Below are 22,957 nucleotides of genomic sequence, written 5' to 3'. Positions count from 1 at the left end.
AACTGAGCCACCCAGGCGCCCTATATAAGAATTTTTAAACTGAGTTTTTGGGAAAAGTTCTTAAAAGTTCTTGAAAGGGGCTGCACAGCTAGCAGTTGTCCTTCCCTTTTTTTGCATCTGCTTTTTCCTTCTTCACGCTGCTTGACATGTGAGTAGAATGGCTGCAGCAGGGTGCCCGGGTGGCTCAGTCTGTTAAGCGTCTGTCTGCCTTGGGCTCAGCTCATGATCCCAGGGTTCTGGGATCAAGTCCTGTGTTGGGCTCCCTGCTCCACGGGGAGTCTGCTTCTCCCTCTGCCCCTTCTCTCAATCTCTTTCTCTCTCTCTCTCTCTCTCAAATATATAAATAAATAAAATCTTAAAAAAAAATGGCTGCAGCAGATGCATCTTGGATGCTGAGAACAGAAGCCATATTTGTGAATGCATGGAAGACATAGCCCAGGCTTTTGAGGGTTGTGAAGCAGCTACCACGCCTGTCCTGGGCTTCCTGTGTCCAGACTTACATTATATGAGTGAAAAATAAACATCCACTTGTTTAGGCCACTCTTTTGGGGGGTTGTTTGTTCTATGTACCCAAGATGAATCCTAACTGATTGAATCAGTTTCTGTGCCAAGGGTGAAGAGGACCCCTCGCCCATAGATTTGGGTTAGGGCTAGAACTTAACCTCAACTTAGAGTGGGAACCTGTGAAAAATGTGAATTGTTGACCCCCACCTCAGATCTAATGAAATAGAAACTCTGAGGGTAAGGCCCAACAATCAATGAACTCTCCAGGTTCCAGTTTGGAGATAAGTTTTTGTTCAGTGCTGCTTGAGTGGGAAACTTCTTCTAAGTGGCTTTGACTTGTGACCATGTGTTCTTAAGAATAGTGACTGTGACTTTAAAAATACTTAGGTTCTAATACAGTTTGGCCATTATTAATTGTATGACCTTGGGCAAATGACTTAATGTCTTTGAGTCTCATGTTCCTCATGGGGATCATCATAATGGTGGCCCCCCTAGCATTCTTGTGTAGGTTAAATGAAGCATCTATAAATTTAAGCCTATTACCCAGAACAGTGTAGGTGTTAATAAATGTTAGTTTCCACTCAGTGACTACCATTTAGAATGCATTGCAGAGGTCTAGCACAAGGCATGCATTCCTATGGGATTGCTTAGACACCCCACCCCACATCCAACATCCCCCTTTCACACTGTGTCTCCATTATTGCTTCTGTTATTATTTAAGATGGAGGTGAATATTAGGCAGGGAGATACCAGGGAGTGAAAGTAAGGGAAAGGAGTCTTCTTTGGATATAACCTAAGTGGCCAAGTTTGCTACAGAGTCAGGATACAAGAAGGCCCCATTACTAGTTTTATTTTGGGCCTTCGGAAATGTCCTTCTCATCGGGTAAGGGAAAAATTATGCATAGCTGAAACATGAGCTATTACTAAGAAGTAAGAAAAAGGCTCACACATGCTGTTTCCAAAAACTGGGAAATACTACCATGTTCTTCTCCATTTTAATGTCTCTGCATCCTGAGTACCACCAATAATTCTCTCTTTATGGAAACAAAAAGGGCAAAATTAGCTTTATGCTGCAAAAGACCATAAAGGGGCTCTTTGTTGTATCTTGTCTATGTCTCATTCCTACCTGGGAAAAACAATGATTTGAAAAAAAAGTCAAGTTTCCCACCAAGCTTCCCACCTCCTTCCTCTTGCATCAAATCACGTCTCTTTCCCAGCTAGTATGTATGGCACACTTCATATGTAACTAATATTTTGCTAGGTACAATATCCGTAAGGTACCTGAAGCTAATTCTGACTACAGAATCATCAGTGGATTCACCTCCTTGGTGAAGGAATGATCACAGATTTCCCTGACTCCCCAGTTTCCCCCATAAAATCCTGAAATGACCACATCCCAGCACTGCCCATTCAGCTCCCACTCTGAGCAAAATCAGAGAATGGGTAGAAACAGAAGACCCAAGAGATGAAGTAGAAAGGATGAACAAGGTGAAAGTACTCAGGTCCCGTTACCACACGAATAGCTTGGAAAGAGTGAATGAGAAAGTCGGACCCTCAAATAGCCAAGCTAGGACAAGGGACCTGGCTGGGGTCCTGCTTGAAAGACTCAAAGATCGTGAATCTGAAGAAGTGCTGTGTTACAACTTAAGTGTCTTTCAAACACTTTGAGAGATACCAGCAAAAAAAGAGAAACTCCTTATACACACACACACACGTTAGTCCATGATACATGACGCAGAGAACCATATAGTTTTGTTATGGCTACTAAAAGTAGAGATAAACCCTTGTTGAGGTACTACTAAAAGCCAGATACACTTCTCATTAAACTTCACAAATGCCTATGAAACCAGTATGTTTACCCCCTTTTAATATTTTTTAGATTTATTTATTTATTTGAGGGGGGAGGGGCAGAGGGAGAGAGAGATCTCAAGCAGACTCCCCGCTGAACGCAGAGCCCGAAGTCACAGGGCTCCATCTCACGACCCTGAGATCATGACCTGAGCTGAAATCAAGAGTCGGACACTTAACCAACTGAGCCACCCAGGTGCCCCTAACCCACTTCTAGATAAGACAGCTGCCTGAGCCTCGGAGAGATTATGCGAATTGCCCACTGTCATTAACTAGCAAGTAATGGAGCCTGAGCTCTCCTGGGTCTGCTGCTAGGAGCTGGGAACCAGAAGCTGCTGATGAATGAGAGAGACATGGGCCAAAATCGTGGCCAGAGGAAGTGTCTCAGGAGCCGCCCTGCCGAGTCCCTCTGCACTGGGGTGACCTCTGGGTCTGCGCTCCATTGTAGGAAACTGTGGGTTTTCCTGACACTTTCTCAGCACGAAAAGCATTGGGATCCCAGCAGAAAAGCTGTGGGATCTATTTATTTGGTATGGCCACAAACTGCAGCCTACTGAAGCCCCTTTCTTCGTCCGTCCCGTCTGCACTGGTGACAGAAGCCAGCGCACATGCAAAAACTGTTTATGATTTTCTCCAGAAACATTTTTACTCTGCTTTCTCTCTACTCCCCTAACACTTTTCCTTTGTTTCTACCTGCCCCTCCTGGTCCTTTATCTACTACCAAATTTCCAGGCATTTCCTCCCACTGGTCTCAACCTGCTGGAAATATAATCAAGTATTTTCTTTAGCAAAACTTGCTAATGATGAGTTATTTACTGTATTACCTAGGACAGGAGTTTAATTCGCATGGCCCTTTCTCACTCTGGCCAAGTGAGTTGCTGCAAAATTTTTACAGCTATAAATAGCTCAGATTATAAATCTTAATTGTAAATTATCCTTATCTCATTGCTTTTATCTTGACAATAGAGACATGACTGCAGAGAAATAAAGAGAAATTGTCAGCTAGAGGGAAACCAACCAAGAATTCTGTTTACTGTGTGACGTCATAGAGGAAGTGGACACAATCTTCTTATTTCCTCACTATTTGTAGGTTTCTTCTTCATAGTAAACCAACAGAGACCTTGCTGGACCTTGCTGACCTTAGAAAGGTTCAGTGTAGATAAACTGAGGCACAGGACCAACAGGTGCTTAGTGCAGATGAAACCTTCGGCACCCCTATACTTTCCATTCCGAGTTAATTCTATGTTCTAGTCTAAGGCAAAGCCAGGAGGAAACAATTTGGCTAACGGTGAAATTTACTCTTTTCTCAAAAGCAGGATCGACTGTTGACAATACCATGTTCCACTCCTTGGTTCCAGCACAAATCTTTGTCCTCACCATCTCCTCTGCTTCCCCCCACCTGTTTCTAGCCCGCCAGGCCAGCCTACCTGGCCAATATTCAGCCACAGGGCTGACAAAATGATTTGGATTACCAGTGAACGCCAGCTAGCATTTCCCACGGTCCTTGTGACAAGTCCTAAATTAGCGATATTTAAAAGAAGCTTTAACATGTATACATGGATACAGGCAGAGAGATTCCTACAGACGCGCACACACACACACATCATTGTCTTGAATATTAGTGACAATTTCTCTTTTTGCCATCACTTAGTGGCATAGCCTGGTAAGGAAGACAGTGGCACCCAGTGGACAAATGTTTGATTGTTGGACACAGGTGTTCCATTCTGAAATATTCTCCTATCTTAGCCTTAAGAAAGGTCAGTTGCCCCCCCTTACCTTTCCCTATTCTTCCGCCATCACATTTGGAAAATGTCTACTGAATTTAAAAACAGAGGTGAAGGGACTGTTCTTATACTTTGCATCTTTTCAAGAATAAGGCTAAACTGCAATACTGGAGGAAGCAAAACTTTCAGGATTAACTCCTCTGAGAACAGTGTCTCTATCTGATTAACCTTTTCAACTACAACAGTAGAGACAGCCAAATCTAATAAGTACTCAATTAAAAATGTAATGTTCAAAATGCCTATAATGTGCTTTTTTTTTTTTTTAACATATCATCCTTTCCTTTTCTGCAAACCATTACCAACTTCCAATTAAATTCACTTAGTTAGGCAAATTTGGCAACTCCAAAAGCAATACTTCAGGAAAATAACACACATAGACCCTGCAATTTAGTGCTATTGTGCAGTTTATCTGGAGCCGTACAAACACCTGTTTTCACTCACTAGCTCTTTCAGTGATTCTTTTGGTTGTGAGCTACCTGGGGACAGAAGCCCTGCTTATATGTCTTTCTTCCCCAAACACCTAACTAGCATCTTACTCATTGTAGATACACAGAAGTTGAGTAAAATCCAGTTTCTATTTTATATATTTAAACTGTTAAATACTAAAAAAAAAATGGGACTAATAGTTTGATATTATAGAAAGGATCCTCGAGCTAAGAATCTTCAGTATTAAGGGCTAGTTGTACCGGATAAAAATATTTCAGGGGTGCCTGGGTGGCTCAGTCAGTTAAGCGTCTGCCTTCGGCTCAGGTCATGATCTCAGGGTCCTGGGATCAAGCCAGCATCGGGCTTCCTGCTCAGCGGGGAGCCTGCTTCTCCTTCTCCCTCTCCCTCTGCACCCCTACCCCCACTCCTGCTCTCTCTCAAATAAACAACTAAAATCTTTAAAATATATATATATTTTATAAAGAACAAAAGGAATGAGTACTTTTATGAGTGAACCGAATTTTACTGGTTTAAATGAGAAATCATTAAAAAGCATTAAATTGCAAAATACACATATATCTTCTCAGTGCAGCTAGTACAAGCAGGAGTACCTTCTTGCTGTTAGCCATTCAAACTTTCTCCCAGGTTTGGAGGCTCTGGTTCATCAGCATAATCTTCATAATTCATAATTTTGCTACAGTTTGAGGCTTGTTTTTGTTTGTTTTAGAAGAAAGACCAATTGGTAAGCCAAGGTTAGGGCATGTGGCTAACAAAGAAACTTTTCCAAATGGGTCTGGGCCTAGGGCAACACCCTTTCATTCATTGACATAAGTTTTTCATCGATCACACTTGGTCAGTAAATAGTAAACACATCCCAAAGTAAGAGATGCACTTTTTTGGTAAATTGGTAAAAGAAATGGAGGCCATTTGCGGATGTCACCACATTATACGTCAATTATACTTCGTTTTCTTGTAACACAGGCACATCTCCCCTAGTTTCCACAAAAATTCTTATAAAATTCTTACGCAATCAGATTTTGCTAGACAGACCTTGTTATGAAAAGAAAACTTAAAATTGTTTTTCCATAAGTCTCTAAAAATATATAACAAAAATGTACCAGTTCATGATAAATCAATAAATGTTTATAACATTTCTGTCCTTTTTCCTCCACCGATGATCACCAGAAGTGGATCACCAGACTCTAGGCAGCTTTGCCCTCTGGGGCCAAGCCCCCCTCCCCATGGGGAAGGGCAACAATAACATTCGGATTAGCTATATGCACTATGCTATTTGCAAAGTGTAATATTGGGAAAATGGTCCAGTCCCTGGTCTGAGCTTTGCTGATACCACAGTCAATGACTCTGAAAGCGGAGATTTGCTGTGGACACAGGTCACCTCTAGAGCGTGCGATGCTACCCACTTACAGGCTGGGCTCCATAGCCCCTGTGAATTTCAAAAACCCAAGAGGGAAGCCAGTATTTGAAAAAAACTTTATTTCCTCAAATAATCTGAGAAAACTGCTCCTGTGTGGTTCCTGTAGGTTTTATCTTACCTTTGGGCTTATCTGTGTGTAATGCAAATATGCTTCACGGATTCAAGAGAGCCACTGGCTTAAAGATGGCTTGCCTAACTCATGGGCTAGTGAACGAAAACCAAAATAGAAACGTAAAAGGAGTTTTAAAGGCTGGAAAGGTCCATAAAGATTAAAGTAATTATTGTTATATCTAAAATGAATGAAGTCCTCTGTGTTTGTGTGTATCAATAGGTGCAGAGGTCAAAACAGATTGATTGATTGATTGATTGATTGATTGATTGGTTTGTTTATTTACCTTGAGTCTAGTTGACACGAAATGTTAGTTTCAGGTGTACAACATAGTGATTCACAGTCTCTATAGGTTTGCTTCGCTCACTGCAAGTGTATACAATACCATTGACTTTATTCCCTGTGCTGTGCCTTTTATTCCCATGACCGCTTTTATTCCCATTCATTCCCGTGGAACGAATGTTCCATAACTGGAAGCCTCTACCTCCCACTCCTTTCACCCATTTTGCCCATCCCCTGACCCCCTTTCTTCTGGGAACCGTCAGTTTGCTCTCTGTATTTATAGATCTGTTTCTGGTTTTTGTAAAACATGTATTTAGATTTACACTTGTTCTACTGAACACTTGAAGAACATAGATTTCCAGTCTGAATGACAGTTATTACCTGTTCAGATAAGGATTTAGCCTTTTCTTCTGCTTCCTTCAGGCAAATCTCCAAGGCCTCGACTTGAGCCAAAATAAATGCCATCTGTCCGGTTTCCAGGGACTCTTTCTTTAAAAAAATAATCAAGTATTACTTTTTGATATGGATAGCTTCCTGAGTGTATCTTAAGCAACTTTATGGATTAAGGACAGGGTTAATAAAGTCATACACATCATCTCCTTTTCTTCAACACAGTAATAAAACAGTGAAATGTTATAAAAACAAGAGTCTGACTTAACAGTTTAATGTCTAAGTGGGAGGGTAAAAAATGCATATTAAATTATGACAATGAACGACTTTAGAAAGTTAGACTAAAATTACCCACACTGGAATTTGGTTCATCTGCAGCTTTTTGTTCTTGATACAAACAGAACCTTCCTTCAAGAGGCCAAGACCAGAATTTCACATTCCTAGTGAGAGCTGTCACCTCGAATGCCTCTATTTTTAGCATCCACCTATCCCGAGGAACAGAACCATGTGAACTCAGAGAAGCTCGATTCCTCTGATCGTCACTTTCTTATCACAAGTGTCATTAAAACAAAGATACCACAGGGTTTAGAATCAGATCATTCTTGCCCAGAATATGGCTAGGATGACTGAAATCAGCAGATATGGAGACTTGGCCTCTCCACGGTTTTCTGTAGTTGATCTTTCTCATCTCCAAGCAAAAGAGTATATACACCATTGGTATGGAAATATCAATTACAGGCCCTGCTGAGACTAGAGCACTTCCTGACAACTCTGGCTATCTTGACAATTAATTAACAATTACACGGCAATGTGAAAACTTGAAAAGGGAGACTTCATACGTGCTAGGATTATGACCTTCCTCCAGCCATCTTGGGTGTGTCCTGTTCTCTTGTGAATGCTCAGGCTCCTATAGCTGCTTCCAATTACCCCATGAAAAGAAAGAGCTGTTTTCATTCTTTTCTTTTCCTTTTTTCTATTTTTTTCTTTTCTTTCTTTCCTTTTTTTTGGACTGCTGCTTTGTTTTCTTCCTTTGGTTTAGGAGCCCACCAATTTTATACATGTGTGCATTTCCTAATGATACAATAAAGCCATCTGGTGGTAAATGGACCCAGCCATAAAGATAAAGCATTCATTCAGGTCCTATAGTTGTTTGTACAGCACTCTGAACCCTAGGGCCCTGCCATGGGCCTCTCATATAAATGAAACTCCATAGGATGCAGGGCAAAGAAATGGTGCTACATTCCAAAAGAGCCTGGCTCCTAGATCACACAAGGCTGCATAATCCCCACCCCCAACCCCCCCCCCACACACCAATCAGACTTTGGGGGATGAACATCTTGGGCTACAACAATATCTGGAGTAAATCAATGATCCTCAGCATCCCATAATGATTCCAATACATTTCAAAAGTCAGTCCAGAAAAAATAAATCTCAAAAAATGAACCTCAACACAAAACTCTTGTGTATTTACACCTATAGATAATTCATGCTACAAAACATTTTATGTAGAAAGGGGAAATTTCAAGAGGCCAAACTATTTCAAAAAGGTTGGGAATTCTGGGTCTAGTTGCTATTTGCAGGGAGAAACTTCTTGTCTAATGTTTGATCTCAAGAGGAAGTTTCTTAAATTTTTTGTGAGTAGATCAAGCAAGATCAATTAATCGGTTTCTCTAGACCTTTCTCTCCAAACATCCCAAATTTCCCTAGCCAAGAAGGACAATCATTTCCAGTAAGAGAGAAGCATTGTAAGTCAAAGCCAAATGAAATAGACTTGCCTGAAGAGTGCTAGTAGATGCCATAGGACTTTTTAATACATGTGGATTTAAGAAATCACCACGTGTTGCCGAACAGGGAGAATCCTGAGCAAACTGAAGAATGCAGTCTATCTTTGGCACCTTTGATCGAGCTGCAAGCTATCACTCTCCACTCTCTAACTGGCCTTCCTGTTCTCCCACTCCCTTAAAGGAAAGAGCCATAAATGTATCTATGCAGACGTGAAAATGGCTTCTACATAGGCAAGCACTCTTTGAAAGGAAGCAACTCCCATTTACCAAACAAAGGAATAAAAATTAAACCAAGAATAATTTCAGAGATAAGGACATACATGGGGTTTGAAGTTTTAGAGGCAGGTGTGTTGTTTCAAGGACCCTAAAGAAGTTAGGCATAGTTAGTCACTGTCCTAGTTTTGCAGGATGGAAAGGTGGAAAAGCAGAAAATGGGACTTCTACCATAAAGTTCATTCTGCTTCAGGCACATGTGGCCACACCCCCACATAAAGCCACTTACGTTTATTATGAACATAAAACTGTCTTGGTAGTTAAAGTAATTGATGAGTGAATTATACTAATCAAAAGTCTGTTAAATGCTATCACATGTTGAAAATATATGATTTATACAGCTGTTTGGGTTTTGATCCTGTCTGTGGATTTTCGAGTGGTAAATTCCAGCAATTCAATGGGAGTTCCAGTTGAACTTCTACTTTTTGTCTTAAAAACTTCTACCTAAATATCAATCCAGTCATCTAAGTACAGGTAACTAAGATAACCAAGATGAGTAAACTAAAAGAATGCTACAAATTAAGAATTCAAATTAAACTTTTTGGCTACAATAAAGACACTAGAGTCTTACACATGCGTGTTAAAGTTGACAGTTTGCTAATTGACAAATCTTATTCAAAATTGTGAGTCAATTATTGTTTAGTTGTCCAGGGTCCTCATTTGAGGATCTGGAGGAAAATCTATTCTTTTTATCTAACTTAAATTTTCTCGATGACACTAACCCATCTCAGCATCTTTTTATTGTCCCCTTCCTTACTTTTAAGTCAGTATTTCTTTGTCTTATGATGACCTTACCCTTCTTCCTCAGCCATACAAACTCCTTCCACTCTTCGGGACTGGTTCAAAGTCTCTGACCCAGATCCACCCCCTGCCTCTGAATCCACGTGCAACACAGGTAGAAAGGGTCCTGCCTGAACAGCGCTGAGCATTTAGTAGGAGCCCAGTAAGTAGCTGTTGATGGATTGAAGGCTCAGCCATCAAAGAAAGTGGTTGCACCAGGGGAGCACTCCCCTCTGCTGATAGGCTTCTTTGAGCAATCCTTTCCATGTATCCAGCCTGGGATGCTGGCACGGGTCAGAGCCCTAGGGAAATTCTGCTCGCCAAAGGCCAGGTACAAGCTTGAGTAGCAGAAAGCCAGGAGGTGGCCATGACTTGGGTGATGATGGCAGGGTTGTCCTGAAGACTAAGTAAGCTAAAGCAGGTAACTACTTAGAAATGCTCAGTTCATGTTATTATTAGTAATTCCATTGCCCCAACTTCTTTAAAGAGAATCATTTGATATTAAAACTTTCTAGCTTATTTTTAAACCCTAGTAAAAGGATGTCCCCATTGCGGCACTTTTGTTACAGCAAGTGATCAAACGATAGTAGCGGGAAATTCAAGTATGCAATTAGAACAAAGTTAATGTGCTAAATATGTGCGTGTGCATTTGTTTAAAAGTAAGATTGCTAAATAAAGGTGTGATGATAGCAAATAGCACCTTCACAGAAGAGCGTTTTGACGTGGGTCAGTTTAAGACGATTAAATGTTTCCAGCATTCTGAAACTTCGAATGTACAGGGATCCAGCAGCAGCTCCTGCCCAGTGGTTCAGTCACTTCATGCCAGATAAAACATGCTTTCAACACATTTTGCAATGGTCAAGCTTCATGCTCGATGTCTCTTCTATGCTTTCCCCCTGCTTGACCAGCACTGAAGGCTCTAAACTTCTTTACCTTTCTATAACCTGCTCATATCTCTCATGCTGATGAAAGTTTTTCCGTAGCCTCCCACCTCAGCCCCTTACTCTGTACAGTTTATGTTATCCCTACCCCCCCTGTTTGGTGATCAGAATTCATCTTACAGTGGAAATTTCATCACTCTCATGTCCTTTTGTGCTTAACTTTTGCAACAGTATCTTAGGCTAAATTGCCAGTTTCTATTTAGGCAACCGTTTAAAAAACTCAATTTTTCCTGATTTCAATCCATTCTAATGGAAACAGTATTCCTCTGTGTTGGAATTGCCTAAACAGTCTGCTAATATGATATTTTTTATTCAAAATTGAACACACTACAACTCTTGTCAAAGTCCAGGGGAAAGAAGGTTCTAGAAAGTGCCTATCAATATGCCTGTGAGGGAGATCGACATTGGGAGGATGTCAGATGAGCACTGACTAAGCACAGCACTGCTTGTAATCTGGAAGGCCACATTCTGGACCTGACCACATCCCTTGGGCTGTGTGACTTCTGGGTTTCACTTCTTCGGCCCTCAATTTCTCATCTTTAAATGAGGCATGTATTGGGCACATCTGAGCAGGAAACAGTCAATCACTCCAATGGAGTGATTGAGGGGAGTTTAGTGGAGGGACTATATACAAACCTGTGGGCACAGTTAAGGGCATGAACAAAGGATGGCGGGGCACTCCCAAGAAGTGAAGGTAATCTTTGCCTCCCCTTGAATGGGAGAGGTAGGGGAAGAGATAATAGCAGAATATCTAGAAAGAGAGCTTGAGGAGAGGGCCATGTCTGTGAGCTGACACCTAGAGAGAAAGAACCACCGCTAACCTGTGCTCAGACCTAATGGTGGACAGACCAGTGGAATAAATAGCCTGACCTCCTCTTCTCTTACCCTGGGTTCTTCTGTATCTCCCTTGGGCTGAGCCCCAAAAAAGCCAGAGGGTAAGAGACCCTGAATGACAAGTCCAGAGAGACCAGTGAGCCTGGAAAGCAGAGTAGGGGAAGGGTGGAGAATGGATCTGGAAAGAGAAACGAAACCTCAGGTCAAAGGGGTTTAATTATATGAGTGGTTCCCAAATGCTAGCCCATAGATCTGTATTGGTTTGGGATAATATCTCCACCCGTAGCAAGAAAAAGACGGAAGTAAAATTTTAAAAAAACATTATGAATTTTTCATGAAACCACATTTATTCCATTTAGAGAACTGTCCTTTATTCTGAGATTATGATCGTTCTATATACTTTGGTGTTAAGAGGATGTTTCTTTAACAAATGATGGTAATAATATATGGAAATTATTCTTTTAGTGAATTTTCTTCAAAAAAAATGAAAAGTTGGCAGTGCTACGAGATCTAATCCCAATTATTGTGGAGGTGGAAATTCTTGTGGGTTTATGAAATCTAAAAGTATAGAGACCCTCTGTCTAAGTCATCTCTGTTAAGTTATGAATTGAATGTTTTATCAGGCAGTCTTTCCAGAACTATGGTCTCTGAATTCCCCTTGGCCAAGTCCAACATGGACTTGTATTCAATATCAGGTTGCTGTAGCAAGGTCCAGGATACAACTTTTCTAGGAAAAAAAAAAAAACAAAACATTTCTAAAGGTCAATCTTTCATCCTGTGAAAGATTTGACTACTTTTTTTTCTTTTTTTAAAATTTTTTAAAAATTATTTACGATGTGGGACTTGATCCCAGGACCCTGGGATCATGACCTGAGCCGAAGGCAGTCGCTTAACCGACTGAGCCACCCAGGCGCCCAAGATTTGACTACTTTTTCATTTCTATAGCATCACTGATAGAAAAAAGAATAAAAGAAGAGAGATTCAAAAGGAATTGTTGACTCAGATATTAACTTATAAAAAGATTGTTGCCGTGGAAGTTAAAGAGAAATGACCATGTGACGTTTGATAGCTTCATAAATAACTTTAAATAATGGCTTACCAGAAACTCTTAACAAGCTCACTCTCATTTTAATTCACTTCACAGCACTTCAACACATTAAGTTAAAAAAATATTTATTAAAGACTCACTCTTTGACAGATGAAGCTAAGCAATGGGGAAATGAGCAGTAAGAAGACTGACAGGATTAATACCCTCACCAGAACTCTTAGCTTAGAATTTCTCTCCAATACAAAAATCCTAGGATTTTAGTTTTAATGTAAAAATCAAAAGAATGTCAGAAGCTTGGTGGTTAATTTAACCTTTTTATGCTCATTCATAATATACGGTTCTTGGCTTTGGGGGCTTGTTCTTTTCTCTTTGATGAGGATGCTGGTAGATGTTAGAAGGAAGTGAGAGGCAGTCCTAACCTGTTTTCAAATATTCCAGATCTTTCTCAAATAACATTGCTTTATAGCTTCTTAGAGACCATGTACATATAGTATCAGAGAAGAAAAGGGACCTAGTAAGCAATGTGTATCTTCCATTGTTTAAGGTAAAATTAACAGTAAAACTGGGACTGGTTTTCAGGTATTCAGGTAAGAGGACACCTGAATTTGGGTTCGTATTATGTTACAGAATTTGTTCTGTGACCCAAAATAGCCCTCCACTGTTTTCATTTTATGGGATAATTTCTTAGAACTTTGAGCATCACAAATCTCTTTTAGCACCTGATAATATCTGTGAATTCTCTTATCAGGAAAAAAAAATGCATATACATGTGTTGCATGTGTGCTTACCCATGTACATGCTCCCGCACATGCTTACACACACACGACCACAATTTTGCATGTAATTTTAGATTGTTTAAGCATCTTCTTCAATGACATCCATGTGGCCCAAATTATGGATTCCTTGTTTAGGAATTTGTTTCTATGCTAGCTACCTTCAATTTTTATTCTAAAGTAAAAGATCAAATTTTAGTGAATGAGAGTATCACTACATTCTTGCTGCCTCTACTGTAAGTCATGCAAATGAATAAAAAAAATAATCCTTTTTTCCTAGGGAAATGACCCAAACTCAAAAGAAACAACATAGTTTCTCTTTCTAGAGGGGAGAGCAAGTAGCATGTCTTCCCAGGGGAGCCTGGTTCCTATAACTGAAACCTCACAACCACCAGTGACCAGGAAGTGAACATTTTAATAATGACTATATATTTCCTTCATAATAAAATAGGACACAACAAGGGAATTTGATATGAAAAACAGATTTTTATGTCTTTAAAAAATGAATGAGAGGAAAAAATAGGGACTTAATGGATATCGACTTTCAGCTTCGCAAAATGAGAAAGTTCTGGAGATTGTTGCACAAAAATGTAAACATGCTTTACACTCCTCAGCTGTGCATTTTAAAAATCATTAAAATGGGGCGCCTGGGTGGCTCAGTTGGTTGGGCGACTGCCTTCAGCTCAGGTCATGATCCTGGAGTCCCGGGATCGAGTCCCGCATCGGGCTCCCTGCTCGGCAGGGAGTCTGCTTCTCCCTCTGACCCTCCTCCCTCTCATGCTCTCTGTCTCTCATTCTCTCTCTCTCAATAAATAAATAAAATCTTAAAAAAAAATAAAAATAAAAATCATTAAAATGGTCCATTTTATAAGATATGGATTTTATCACAATTTTAAAAAGTAACTTAGTATAAAACAAGTTATAAAGCAGATAAATTACGGAGTGAAGGAATTAGTTGATGTTAAAATTAATTCAACTACTCTTTACCTATTACACAGCACTGTTGTGAGAACACAATGAAAAAATTTTGGATTTTGATTTCTTTAATAAAAAAAGTCCAAAATATACTATTTGTTTTTAAATAGAATTTTTGTTCAGTGGGACGTATAATAATACAAATACTTTTCCCATTAGTAAAGACAGTATTTTGAATAGTCGAGTCTTTTTGTGACAGGATTATTTTTTTCCACACATCATACTTAGGTTTAGATTTTGAGTACTTTGGCATATTAACCAACAATGTTTTCACGTTCCTACTGTATCCCAGTCTTTTAGGAAATGCACTTGCCTGTAGGAAGAAGGATTTTCAGCTTGGCTTATGGTGGAGCGGGGTGGGGGGGGGGGGCGGTGATGGCCTTTTATTGCCCAAACTGACTGTGGCTTTTCAAACAGTTTTGGGAATAAATTATTGCTATACTGTGTATAATCAACAACAAATGTTTTATGATAGTTCAGTGTATAGGTAATTTTTTTCCACCAGTGAATTTTAGGTTCTAAATAAGTAAACTTAAAAAAAAATCCAAGAATTTTAACTGTAATGTTAAGAACTTCTGTACTCTAATGATATTGTTCCAGAACCTAGCTAGAAAGTCCTCAGTTGAACTTGATGTTCTGTGAGAAACCTTTTCCACAAGAAGCCTTCCCCCACCCCAACCCAGCCTGGGATTTGCACAGACTCCTCTCTTTACCAGGATCTAAAGGAGAAATATGTTATGAATCCTTTCAGATCAGATAAAAGTTCAGTAACAATTTCCATAGTACATTCCAACATGATAAGGTAAGCAGAGGACAGATGGGAGAGCTCTCTTTTGCTGTGAATTTCCACTTCTTTTAAGGTCTCTCAGTCAGAATGCGACTAAGAAGCATGGCCAGCATATCAAAGAAGAGGGCACACCAGCCCAGGATTAGCTACCCAGTAGGCTTCGCTTTCTCATCTATGAAAGGAGACCATTATACCTAATTCATCTTGTACCCTGAGATAACCATGTGTCATGCTGTTTTGATGGCCTAGTGTCTTTACCTGTTTGGAAGATTTCCCATCTCATGAATCCCATCTCTCCAAAGTGGAAAAGCCAGGAACGCCCTCTCAAGCATCCTTTGCATCCAAGGTGTAGGCCTGTGACTCAGGCTCCATCAATCAGAGGCACCACCCTGAGATGTCAAGGTGGACGAAAGTGGTATGAGAAAGGTGCCAAATAGAATGGAATGTGGCCGGGTGGACAGGGTCATCATCCTGTTTCCAGAGGCTGCAGTGACAGAAGACTTAGAAGTAATACCTCATATTCAGGGGAAGTGACAAGTGATGTGGGGCCTATGTCCAGTGGCAGCAATAGTAGGTGCCTCCCCAGAATCTGGGGTGGTTAATCGGCCATGATCTCCAAGCCCGGTTCTCCGACTCTCCTAGAGAACCCATTGAAATACCTAATATCCTTTAGTAACTCATTTTTCCCTTAATACTAACTGTAATGAATTTTGTTGATTGAGCCTCCATTTCCTCCCCTCTAAAAATGGAGAAAATGATAAGTCCGTGGGGGCTGCTGTAATGATTAAATGTGGGAATACTGAAAAATGCTTAGCCTGACCCCTGAGCCATAGAAGAAAGTTTTTGCAAAGATCATCATCTTTTTAACCTCTAGGTTTTTAGATTTCTATTGTGTAGCTTCTGGATGCTCACAACCTAGGAAAGAAGCTGAGGGTTGATTACAAAGGCCAGCGACTCTTATAAACTCTAGAGGTCTTGGCATCATGTGACTATATCTAGCCTGGTTACTCTTTATTGGAGAAAGTAGGTCATTATACATAATATAAGAGCAAGAATTTGAAACAAAGTAGAAGAGGGCACAGCCTGTACCCTCTTCTGCCTGCTCAAGAAAGTTATTTCTATATCAGCTCCATTTCTTCCCTTCCTTAACTTTCTTGCTAGTGTTGTTGTTTTGGGCTTTTGAAATGGAAAGGAGGAGATAGAAGAAGAGCAAGAGGAAGAGCAATTGTAATCTCTACACCCAATGTGGGCCATGAACTCGCAACCCAGAGACTAAGAGTCACATGCTCTTCAACTGAGCCAGCCAGGCACCCCCCCCCCCCCAAGGAACTGGAGTTACAGAAACTTGAGACAAGCTGTCTTGTGAGATAGAACCTTATGGAAAAAGAAAGAAGGATTAATATATATATACATCTGAAACTTCCCCCCATATACTGTTTAATTAATGAAATTTCATCTTCAGTATACCAACAGAGTTCACTGGGCCCAAATGTAGTATTGACTTTCTTTTTTCAAGCTGTTCTATTCTTAAAAATCTGTATTTCATGTCTTTTATCCTTTTTTAGAGATTCTTACAAAGAACAAAGAATATATATTAATTTTTTAAAAGCATAGTAAAACTCATTCTATCTTGCAATTATCAACACACCCATTGGAACATTTTTTTTTTTTAAGATTTTATTTATTTTTTAGAGAGCGAGCGAGAGAGAAACAGCATGAGAGGGGAGAGGGTCAGAGGGAGAAGCAGGCTCCCTGCCGAGCCAGGAGCCCGATGTGGGACTCAATCTCAGGACCCTGGGATCATGACCTGAGCCGAAGGCAGACGCCTAACCATCTGAGCCACCCAGGCGCCCACGCATTGGAACATTTTATGAAGCTAAGATATCTTGTGGGATCTTAATGGTCTTTTTTTCCTGTATTTCAAACATATTGCCACTGAATCATTGTAAGAATTATTTTTTATCATCATTTATCAATTATTTCCAAATGTAACTTTTTAAAAAAGACTAAAAGGCAAAGAATTGTGTAATTGACTAGAAGTACAATACAATAGTAAAATTAATAATCATCTTTCAATTTCCTATTGTGTTGCCAAAAGTATTGAATCATCTTTCGAGGTATAAAGGGGGAGACATTATTTTTACACTTTTGGCTTTCACTAGACATGGTGAGAATACTGCATTTTCCATCTTCCATTCATAATGCCCAAAGAAAAGAAAATTGACAGAGAAATACATTTTCACAGTTCTTAGACAAATCAGAAGATGAATATGGAGAGCAGCACTCTTGCTCGGTACTGTGCACTGCACTAGCCATTAACCATATGTGGTTTTGAGTACTTGAGATGTGGTCAGTTTGAACTGAGATGTATTGTGAGTATAAAACACACACAAGGGGCGCCTGGGTGGCTCAGTCGTTAAGCGTCTGCCTTCAGCTCAGGTCATGATCCCAGGGTCCTGGGATCGAGCCCCACATCAGGCTCTCTGCTCAGCGGGAAGCCTGCTTCTCCCTCTCCCACTCCCCCTGCTTGTGTTCCCTCTCTCGCTGTGTCTCTATCTGTCAAATAAATAAATAAAATCTTTTAAAAAATTAAAAAAATAAAACCCACACAAGATTTTGAAGACTTAGCACAATATACGAGAATGTAAGATATTTCAATATATTTTTAAATGGAGTACATGTTAAAATGACAATATTTTGGATACATTAGGTTAAATGAAATATATTCTTAAAATTTGCTTTCACCTATTTAAGTGTTTAATGTAGCTGTTAGAAAATTTAAAATGACATAGATGGCTTGCAGTTTATTTATTTTGGACAGTGTAGCTCTAGACACTAATGTTGATAATGGAATTACTCATGCAAGTGAAATAGACTATACATTTTCAGCTCATGACTTCCTAGAGACTTAGATGAATATCCTCAAACTCATGAGTCAATGAATGAAAAAACACATCTCTAGAGACTAAATAGGACATAGGGTATTCTCATAAAAGACAAAGTCTATCACATAATATATATATTTTTTTATTTATTTATTTGAGAGAGAGAATGAGATAGAGAGAGAGAGCATGAGAGGGGGGAGGGTCAGAGGGAGAAGCAGACTCCCTGCTGAGCAGGGAGCCCAATGTGGGACTCGATCCTGGGACTCCAGGATCGTGACCTGAGCCGAAGGCAGTCGCTTAACCAACTGAGCCACCCAGGCGCCCTATCACATAATATTTTTTAACAAGAACTTGGACTTCCCTTTTTTGTTAAGAGGACGTGTAACCATATTTTCCCATCTTTTATGTGCCACAATTTTTACTAGATAACAAAGATATTTGCTATGTTTAAATTTTTATCAAAATTTTAATAGGATTTTTTTAAAAAAAAAACTATGCCTTTATTCTTCTGTAAATTATTTAAAAAAAGGACTTTAAAAATAAAAAATTTAGTTGGGTTTATTTGATCCAGATGGTAAATGATGATGATTATTTTCCTTGTATACTAAGGGTTAGGAACTTGAGGAATTTGAAAGGTACCTTATGGGTACTAGACTGTTTCTTTTTTCTTTTGTTTTGTTTAGTATTTTTTTATTTATTTGGGAGAGAGAGAGAGAGAAAGAGAGTGTGAGTGGGGGAGGGGCAGAGGGAGACCTCTGGACCCTTGGATCATGACCTGAGCTGAAGGCAGGTGCTTAACCGACTGAGCCACCCAGCCACCCCGTAGACTGTTTCTTTTAAACCACAACTCAGTTTTGAGATTGGACAATATGGATCTCAGCATTACATGTTAGGCAGCCATAAAGAAAGTTATTATGAGAGACTTTTTTCTAGATTTTCAGGGACATGATCAAAAAAGAATGTCAGAACACATCTGAAGGCAAGAAGCCTAAATGGCTGTTTTATTCAGAAGGAGAAAAATTAATAAGATTCAGAATATAGTCACCATGGACATAGATATTTCTATTTTAAGAAGTATTCCAAGTAGAAAGAGCCTCTAGGGAAAGCAGGCTGTTCTAGAATTTATAGCATTTTCCTTAGGCATTTGAGGGTAGCAAAACAGGGCTTGCTCCTTTCCAAAGAATGTTCTGAACCACATTTAATTTAAAAATATCTTACAATTTAATTTTCCTTTGCATTAAATGTATGATTCAGGAACATTTTCTTCCCTAAGTGAAAAACACAATATGTCCAGTTATTCAAAAACAAACACAATGAGAATCATTCACACATTTATTGAGCTCCTTTTATGTAGGACCCAGAGCTAAACCCCGGGGGATAAAGATGAATTAATCAAATTCCTTACCCTGCAGGAGCTCATAATGTGATATAAGTTGAGAAAAGGAGGAGAGATAAAGTAGACTTCAATTTTATAAGGATAGGAAAGGAGAAAGGGAAAAAGACATGTACTGACATTATCTCTGTGCCATGATTTTCTATGTATTACGTCCCAAAACTTCAAATATGATGAAAGGTATAAAAATAAGAGGAATTCATCCAGATTCCTACCACCCAGAGATTGACGCATGTTGTGGACTGAATGTGTCCCATGCCCACTGGCATTCATAAGTGGCAGTCCTGACTTCCAATGTTACAGTATTAGGAGATGTAGTCTCTGGGAAGCCGTAACGTTTAGACATAGTCATCAGGGTGGGATCCTCATGATGGGATTAGTGTCCTTAAAGGAATAAAGCAGAGTACTCTGTCCCTCTGGTACCTTTTCTCTCTCCCTCTCCTTCTTTTCCTTCATGCCTTTCTCTCCCTGTCCCCTTACCTCTTCCCACCCCAACAATATGAGAATACAGCAACCAGGCAACCATCTGCAAGCCAGGACCAACCATGCTGGCACCTCGATCTCTGACTTAACCACCAGAACTGTGAGAAATAAATGTCTATTATTGAAGCCCCCCAATCTGTGGTATTTCGTTATGGCAGCCCAAGCAGACTAAGGCCACATTTGGTGCATTACTTTCTATTTTGTCTGTGTGTGTGTGCATTACTTTCTAGACTTGTATGTGTGTACCTGTGAGATACATAATGTGTAAAACATCAGTTCACGGTATACATGGTTATATATGGCTAAATGGTAATCATTTGCAATTAGCAATGTGTCATAGGTATAACCTATATTTGAACGATGATAGATGTTCTATTCCATAATTTTTTAAGTAAGCTCTACACCCAACGTGTAGCTTGAACTCATGACCCTGAGATCAAGAGTCGCATGCTCTACTGACTAAGCCAGTGAAGTGCCCCATATTCCCTAATTTCTAATTTAAAAATTACCATATATTTAAAGGTCACAATAAATGTTACTAAGTGCATATAGTTTTCCCTACTATTGGAGAACCGTGTAGTAAGCATATTTATACATCCTTGTGGACTTGTTTTTTATTTTCTTAATATAAACAGGAAAAGTGGTAACTGGATTTTAGAGTATATACTTGATACATATTTCTGATTACATCCCGCAAATTAACCCTCCCACCCACAGTATATGAGAATCATAGTTTTCTTACAACTTTGCCAGTAATGACATTTTCAATACTTTTTTTGAGGTGTAATTGGCATACAGTATAATATTAGTTTCAGGTATATAATAAAGTATTTTGACATTTATATACATTGCCAAATGGCCACCATAATAAATCTAGTTACTGTCTGTCACCTTAAAAAGTTAATACAATGTTATTGACTGTATTCCCCATGCTGTACATTACATCACCATAATTATTTTTTTCATAACTGGAAGCTTGTACTTATTAATCTTCTTCACCCATTTTGCCCACTCCCAGCCTTCATCCCCTATGGCAATCAAAATCTGTTCTCTATATCTACAAGTTTGGGTCCTGTTTTGTTTCTTTTGTTTTTTAGATCTCAAGTATAAGTGAGATCAAACGGTATTTCTCTTTGTCTGACTTATTTCACTTAGAATAATAGCCTCAAGGTCCATCCATGTTGCCCAAATGGCAAAATTTCATTTTTTATAGCTGAGTAATATTCCATTGCACATATGTACCACATTTTCTTTATCCATTCATCCGTAGGTTATATCCATACATTGGCTGTTATAAATAATGCTGCATTGAATATGTGGGTGGCATATACCTTTTTGATTTAGTGTTTTCATTTTCTTTGGATAGATACCCAGCAGCGGAATTGCTGGGTCGTGTGGCACTGCTATTTGTAATTTTTTGAAGACCCTCCATACTGCTTTCCATAGTGGCTACACCAGTTTACATTCCCATCCACAGAGCACAAGAGTTCCCTTTTCTCCACATCCTCACCAACACTTGTTATTTCTTGTCTTTTTTATAATAGCCATTCTAACAAGTATTAGATGATAACACATTGTGGTTTTTATTTGCATTTCCCTGATGATTAATAATGTTGAGCAGATTGTTTATGTGCCTATGACATCTGTATTCTTCTTTGGAGAAATATCTATTCAGATCCTCTGCCTGTTTTTTAATCAGATACTTTGTAATTGAGTTTTATGAGTTCTTTATATATTTTGGATATTAACCCCTTATCCAATATATATTCACAAATATTTTTTTCCTATTCAGTAGGTTGTCTTTTTATTCTGTTGATGGTTTCCTTTCCTGTGCAGAAGGTTTTTGGTTTGGTGTAGTCCCATTTATTTATTTTTCCTTTTATTTCCTTTGCCTTTGGAGTCAGAGCCCCCCAAAATCACTAAGACTGATATCAAGGAGCTTACCCACTTTGTTTCTCCGAGAAGTTTTAAGGTTTCAGGTCTTACATTCAAATCTATAATCTACTTTGAGTTGATTTTTGTATATTGTATAAGATTCCAGTTTCATTCTTTTGCATGTGGCTGTCCACTTTTCCCATTACCATATATTGAAGAGGTTGTCTTTTCCCCATTGTATATTCTTGCCTTCTTGGTTATAAATAAATTGACCGTATATACATGGATTATTTCGGGGCTCTTTATTCTCTTCCATTCATCTATATGTCTATTTCTATGCCATTACCATACTGTTTTGATTACTATAGCTTTGTGGTATAGTTTGAAATCAGGGAGCATGATACCTCCAGTTTTGTTCTTTTTAAAGATTGTTTTGGTAATTGGGGGTCTTTTGTGGTTCCATACAAATTTTAGAATTTTTTGTTCTAGTTCTATGAAAAATGTCATTGGAATTTTGATTGCATTGAATCTATAGATTGCTTTGGGTAGTATGAATATTTTAACAATATTAATTCTTCCAATCCATGAACATGGAATATCTTTCCATTTATTTGTGTCTTATCCAATTTCTTTCATCAATGCCATAGTTTTCATTGTACAGGTCTTTCACTTCCTTGGTTAAATTTATGCCTAGCTATTTTACTCTTTTTGATGTGATTGTAAATCAGATTGTTTTCTTGATTTCTCTTTCTGATAGTTCAGTAAAGTTGAAGGATACAAAATAAATATGCAGAAATATGCTGCATTTCCATATACTAGTAATGAACTATCAAAAACAAAAGTAGATATAGAGATATAGATATAGATATAGATATAGATATAGATATAGATATAGATATAGATCTCTCCATTTGGTCTAATGCATCATTTAAGGCTGATGTTTCTTGTTAATTTTCTGCCTGGATGATCCATTCATTGATGTAAGTGGGGTGTTAAAATCCCCTGCCACTATTGTATTGCTGGAAATTTCTCCATTTAGGTCTGTTAATATTTGGTGTATATATTTTGGTGCTCTTATGTTGGGTGTGTATATATTCATAAATATTATATGGTCTTACTGAATTGACCCATTTATTATTATGTAGTGCCTGTCTTTGTCTTTTATTACAATCTTTATTTTAAAATCTATTTTGTCTGATATGACTATAGCTACACCAGCTTTCTTTTTGTTTTTATTTCTACAATATATCTTTTTTCATCCTTTCATTTTCAGTGTCTGTGTGTCTGATGTGAATCTCTTATAGGAAGTGTACAGATCTGTCTTATTTTTGTTTTGTTTTGTTTTTTA

The 22,957-nt window shown here is 38.8% G+C and overlaps 1 protein-coding gene across 1 annotated transcript in view; it reads right to left on the bottom strand.

The window, feature by feature from the left end:
• Positions 1-22,957, bottom strand: part of CCDC192 (coiled-coil domain containing 192) — a 203,958-nt gene that overhangs the window by 168,223 nt on the left and 12,778 nt on the right. The window contains exon 2 of the mRNA XM_064595648.1: positions 6,770-6,877. Coding sequence (XP_064451718.1) covers positions 6,770-6,877 — 108 coding nt within the window. The remainder of the gene's footprint in view (positions 1-6,769; positions 6,878-22,957) is intronic.

The sequence above is a fragment of the Mirounga angustirostris genome, unplaced genomic scaffold (genome assembly GCF_029215605.1).
Source record: "Mirounga angustirostris isolate CCGP_5_RB_7025 unplaced genomic scaffold, mMirAng1.0.hap1 SCAF_7, whole genome shotgun sequence".
In the NCBI taxonomy this organism is placed as follows: Eukaryota; Metazoa; Chordata; class Mammalia; order Carnivora; family Phocidae; genus Mirounga; species Mirounga angustirostris.
Note: the sequence above shows the minus strand (reverse complement) of the source record. Positions and strands in the feature narration are given on the sequence as shown.